Raw genomic sequence first — 6,331 nt, 5'->3', positions numbered from 1 at the left:
GTTAGTGAGACATCTGGAAAGAGTGGCGGGACGGAACCTGGACCTGCATTCCCACACACACGCACGCCAGCACCATCGGAGACTGCTTCCCGTCCAGCGATGGCCCCCGGCTGACCTCGGGGTAGAATAACATGCAAGAGCAGCAAGAGGAGCAGCCTCCAAGCCCCGCCTCCACTGCCAACTAAAGCTTGAGCGGGCTGAGGATGCTGACGAGGTGAGTGAAAGGTCGCGTGAAATCATACAGAGGGCGAGGTGGGTGCCCAGGTGGTCCAAAGACCGCATGTTACCCTTAGTTTTTTCTAAGTGAGACTCACGTGGTCCTGATGCTGCGCCTATTTCCATGGCAACATCACTGTGGGAATGTGTGTGTGTCTGTAACAACAGGTGTGATATCACGAAATGGAATAGTGAAAATGACCACATAAGTCTCACAATAGTACGTTGATGCGTGACAAGTGTCCCACATCCAGTGGGAATAAAAAAGATGCACATGGAAGTCCGCTGAGGTGGCAGTGATCCCAGCGTCGTCTAATTATAGCTCCCATTAATGGATTGGCACCACCAGGAATTTTTAATCAGTAATTTTTAGATCCCGCCGGGAGAGATTAACTTTTGAGTATTCGCAGTCTGCAGGTTGGCGAGGATTAACTTGCACATTTGCTTTGTCTTTGTTTTTTTGTGTGTCTTTTTTTTTTTGCTTGACACTGTACCTTTACTGTATGCTCCATACTTCTATCCATCAGTAAGGTTTTGTGTCTTCTCAAGCAGTAGCCTGCAGATGGCAGAATCCACTCATTAGAACCACACAATGTGACTGACGGAAGCTCAATCCTGTCAGTGTTAACAGTGTAATATGTTGGAACTGTTATTTTTATATCATAATGCACATAACAAATCAAGAGTTTCCATTCATCACTCCCATGATGCTTTGCATGCATTCATAAAAATAACTTACATTACCTGATGGTATTTAACATTTTTAAATGATGCCTCCTTTACTACCCTTCAGTTACTCAATTATGACTAATCGCTTTTGCGTGTGTGTGCGTGTGTGTGTGTGTGTGTGTGTGTGTGTGTGTGTGTGTGTGTGTGTGTGTGTGTGTGCATGTGTGAAGTATACATAGACCCATTTCATGGACTATATTTGTCTCTCACTGGCCCTCTTTCTATAAATGTTCTCTCAAGGGGAGGAGTTTAAAGAGAAGCTCAAAAAAATGGAGACAAAGAACAGGTTTAAAGGAAGGACGGAAGAGGGAGAGAAAATAACTGATTCCAACACCAGAGGGCAGCATTGCCATGCTGGAAAGACAGTTACAGAGGCAACAGATATACATAGATTACAGATAACCCTCTTATATAGAGATTTGTATTTACGACATTAATAATATATACATACTATGCAAATATAAAAAAGCTTGTTGTGAAAAATGAGTTGGAATTTCACAAGAAAAAGGTCACAATTTCACAAGAATAACTTAGAATTTTGGCAGTATTATAATAAAAGTTGTAATTATACTCAACGCAAGTCAAAATTTTACAAGGAAAAACTGAACATTTGTGCGATATTATGATGAAAGTTGGAATTTTATTCAATAACAGTCGCAATTTTACAAGAAAAGCTTAACATTTTGGCAATTTTTTGAAAAGAGTCGTAAAAAACTCGACAAAAGTTACAATTTTATAAGAGAACTTTCAAATTTTGGCAATAGTATAATAATAATCGGAATTTTACCTGGCCAAATTATGACAAAAGTCCTAATTTTACTCAAAAAACGTTTTACAAGAACAACAACAAAATTGGCAATATTGTGATAAAAGTCAGAATTTTATATGACAAATGTCACCATTTTGCATTGAAAAGTAATAATTTTACATTTAATCAATCATCAATCAAAGTTTACTTATATATAGCCCTAAATCACGAGTGTCTCAAAGGGCTGCATAAAAGAGTAATACTTTTACGAGGAAATATTGCAATATTACAGAAACAGAAAGAATACAAGAAATTGTTCCCAATTTTATAAGAAAAAGACTGCTTTTTGTTAATTTTATTTTTTTTATTTTTTTGTAATTGGTTTTTAATCTTCATTATTTACTTCAAATTATTACAGTATGTCTCTGTATACTTATATTTTTTTTATATACATTTTGGACAAAGGGAGCGCATTTCAATTTCTTACACACACGTTATTACATATGTTGGCCAGAGGGGGAGCATTTTTCAATGTTTACACACACTTGTTATTTCATATGTTGACCAAAAGGGGAGCACTTTTAAAACCGACATGCAGTCAATTTGAAAAAATCCCTCCTTTTTGGGACCACCCTAATTTTGATCGATTTCACAACCAGGGGTGCAAATGAGACATTCTCTATTAGATGCAATGGTTTTCCGTATTGAGACCATGATTTCGGTCCTAACTTGTTCACCGGTCCTCATATGGAAGGTACTTTTCCTTGTTGATGTCTCAAGAAGGGTAGAAATACAGGAACACACACACACACACACACACACACACACACACACACACACACACACACACACACACACACACACACACACACACACACACACACACACACGACCACAAAGGATCTTATGTGTTAAAGGTTATCATGTCACAGTTGATTCTCTCAGGCCTTAATGTCATAGTTGACTCTTTGGGTTCTCGTCTTGGAGTTGACTCCCAAGGCTCTCATGCTGTGGTTGACTATGTCCCAAGTCGAAATTTCAACTGGAATGCGCCTCGAGGTCGGACTTCTTCCTCAGAAAGTCGGAGCATTCTCAAGACACCCGGCTTCTAAGATGGCTGCTCTGAATGTAAACAACAATATAAGGCTCAATACTGTAGTGTAAAGTAATTTTTTTATGTGGTATATCTGTGTTGGCCCTGCGATGAGGTGGCAATTTGCCCAGGGTGTACCCCGCTTTCTGCCCGAATGCAGCTGGGATAGGCTCCAGCACCCCTCGCGACTCCGAGAGGGACAAGCGGTATAAAATGGATGGATGGATGGTATATACATTGTACATCGCTAGCAATAGCGTCTATGTTTCCTCTTCATCCGCTGCGTTTGAGGGTTGCAGAAAGAGTCTTTTCCCATAAGTTGTTTATATTCAGACAAGGCAAGCGCAAAAATAGCCATCTTGATTTCCGACCTTGTAACTGGAACGTTCGCAACTCGGCTGTGACGTCATTCCCGGTTCCGACTTTCCAAATCCCAGGTGAATGAAATGCACCATTAGTTGACTCTCAATAGTCTCATGTCTCTCAAGTTCTAATGGTTGAATCTGAAGGGGTTCATGTCCTATTTGAAAGAGATTTATGTAACTCATGCTGTAGTCGACACTCTGGACTCGCATGTCGTAGTTAGGTTGACTCTCAAGGCTTTCATGTCTCGCTTGTTTTAATGGTTGACTCTCAAGGGTCTCATGTAATGGTTGACTCTCGACGCTCTCATATTGTAGTTGACCCTTTAAGATTCTTATGCTAGTTGACTTTCTGATCTCTTGTGCCACAGTTAACTCTCATGGGTCTCACATCCCTCATTTTCTTGTGGTTGACTCATAAGGCTCTCATGTTGTTTCTGATTCTCAAGGCTCTCACGTCTTAGTTGACTCTCAAGGGTCTCATGTCACAGTTAACTCTCAATGGTCTCATGTTTCTCATGTTGTAACAATTGACTCTTAAGGCTCTCATATTGTAGTTGATCCTCAAGGTTCTTGTGCTGTAGTTGAATTTCTGAGCCCCTGTACCGGAGTGAACTCTCAAGGGTCTTCTGTCTCTCATCTTGTTATGGTTGACTTTTAAGGCTCTCGTGTTGTATCTGACTCAGCTCTAATGTCAAAGGGAAATATCCAGAGTCTCATGTTTCTCAGGTCGTAACAAATGACTCTTGAGGCTTTCTTAAAGTATCTACTTTTAAAGTATCTCATGTGGTTGCCTCCAATTTTTTTTGTTGACTCTTGAGGCTCTCATGTCATTATAGGCTTCCATGCCGTGGTTGACTCTCGAAGCTCTCACATTGTAGTTGACCCTTTACGATTCTTATGCTAGTTGACATTCTGATCCCTTATGCCGCAGTTAACTTTCAACGGTCTCACGTACCTCATCTTGTTGTGGTTGACTATTAAGGCTCTCATGTTGTTTCTGATTCTCAAGGCTCTTATGTCTTAGTTAACTCTCAAGTGTCTCATGTTTCTCATATAGTAACAGTCGACTCTTAAGGCTCTCATATTGTAGTTGACCCTCAAGGTCCTTGTGCTGTAGTTGACTTTCTGTGCCCCCATGCCGCAGTTAACTCTCAAGGGTCTTCTGTCTCTCATCTTGTTATGGCTCTTGTCTTGTATCTGACTCAGCTCTCGTCTTAGTTGACTCTCTAATGTCAAAGTTAAATCTCAAGAGTCTCATGTTTCTCATGTCGTGACAAATGACTCTTGAGGCTCTCGTACAGTAGCTAATTCTCAAGCATCTCATGTTGTTGCCTCCAATGTTTTTTAGTTGACTGTTGAGGCTCTCATGTCATTGTAGGCTTCTTTGCCGTGGTTGACTCTCTAGGCTCTCATCCATCCATCCATCCATTTTCTACCGCTTATTCCCTTTGGGGTCGCGGGGGGCGCTGGAGCCTATCTCAGCTACAATCGGGCGGAAGGCGGGGTACACCCTGGACAAGTCGCCACCTCATCGCAGGGCCAACACAGATAGACAGACAACATTCACACTCACATCCACACACTAGGGCCAATTTAGTGTTGCCAATCAACCTATCCCCAGGTGCATGTCTTTGGAAGTGGGAGGAAGCCAGAGTACCCGGAGAGAACCCACGCAGTCACGGGGAGGACATGCAAACTCCACACAGAAAGATCCCGAGCCCGGGATTGAACCCAAGACTACTCAGGACCTTCGTATTGTGAGGCAGATGCACTAACCCCTCTGCCACCGTGAAGCCCTCTAGGCTCTCATGTTGTAGATAAAAGCATGTTAACAGAGAATTATTAAAATTCACAACAATAAGCTACACTGACATCTTGACATCCAGTAATAAGTCCGAATTGTTGTGACCCAGTAGGATGGTTGCTATGACGGCAGCTCCTTAGTCACCCGGGAAACCGACACGACTAATGATTGACTCAACGAGCACGTGACTCCGCCTCAGTTTGGGTCTTTAATTGGATCCATAATGAAGCAGCATGGGCCTTGAAGTGTTAATGAGGAGTATTCAAGGATGTTGGAGTGCACGGCGGCTCCCTTTATGTGGACGCGAGCTGTAGCGAAGTGAGCCCTGACAAAGGCGGCAAAGGGATGGGGCGGGGCATGCAAGGGTGAGGTCGGTTTCGGGTCCGGACTCTCCCACACCACAGCGGCCAAGTCTGCAGGTCAGAGCGCTTCCTGTCAGGTTGTATGACACTGCATGAAAACATGCATGTTTGTTTGATTGATTGACTGACTGATTGGAGTCAACAATGATTTTGATGTGAGGTCATGTGTTTATTTGAAAAAGTAATAGGAGTGATTGTTCCCTTTCCTCGTACTAAATTATATTTTACCTCAACAGTTGGTGAGGAACAACCAGGAGCGTGACTCCTTGCAGCGGTCGTTCGTCATGGACACTTTTTTCCGTCGTCACTTTAGGAAAAAAGCAGGGGTCCTGCAGGGGAATGTGGCATCCAAAGCCCACCGCCAGAGAAGACCCAGCATGGTGGTCTTGACCGGCAAAGTCCGCAGGACGTCCAGTGTAGGCTTGCCCTCCTCCACCTTGACTCAGCGGCGGCGCTCCAGCGTCCATCTACAGGGGTCACTGCCGGGAGACGAGGGTGCTGGAAAGAGTTCTAGACGCACCTTAAGTACAGCAAATGGGCGCAGGCGCTCCAGCACCACCACCCCCAACGTCAACCCCCGCTTTGCTGTATCCCGCAAGTTGCGCACCATAGACACGCCCCTGGTGGGCCCCTCCATCTTACTGGCCAGTCTCATCCAGATGGCTGAAGAGGATGAGGAGCAGGAGGATGAGGTAGGGGCACAGCATGTGGAACTAAAGGGGGAGGCCAACAACGGCAGCCAATCAGACGCAAACAAGCTGTTTGAAAGAGAGGAGAACATCACCTCCTCGTCCTCTTCATCCTCTTCTTCTGTCTCCTTGGAGACATCACGAGCGCTGACATGGGCCCCTCGTTGCCTGCGCAGGAACTCGTCTCAGGTGTTAGCAGGAGACTCCGCCCCCTATGACCGCCCCTTTGCTGCAAGGAGGCGGAGGAGGGTGTCCACCGTCTCTAAGCCCCGTCGCAGGAGTTCTGTCTACTACATCAACCATCCGGCCCTTTGCGGGGGCCTGG

The 6,331-nt window shown here is 44.3% G+C and overlaps 1 protein-coding gene across 1 annotated transcript in view; it reads left to right on the top strand.

Annotated features, from left to right (window-relative positions):
* The window catches only part of LOC133572178 (diacylglycerol kinase zeta-like), an 18,459-nt gene continuing 12,128 nt past the window's right edge, over positions 1-6,331 (top strand). The window contains exon 1 of the mRNA XM_061924966.2: positions 1-214. Coding sequence (XP_061780950.1) covers positions 204-214 — 11 coding nt within the window. The 5' untranslated portion in view covers positions 1-203. The remainder of the gene's footprint in view (positions 215-6,331) is intronic.

The sequence above is a fragment of the Nerophis lumbriciformis genome, linkage group LG29, assembly GCF_033978685.3.
Source record: "Nerophis lumbriciformis linkage group LG29, RoL_Nlum_v2.1, whole genome shotgun sequence".
In the NCBI taxonomy this organism is placed as follows: Eukaryota; Metazoa; Chordata; class Actinopteri; order Syngnathiformes; family Syngnathidae; genus Nerophis; species Nerophis lumbriciformis.
This window is presented reverse-complemented; position numbering and strand designations above follow the sequence as displayed.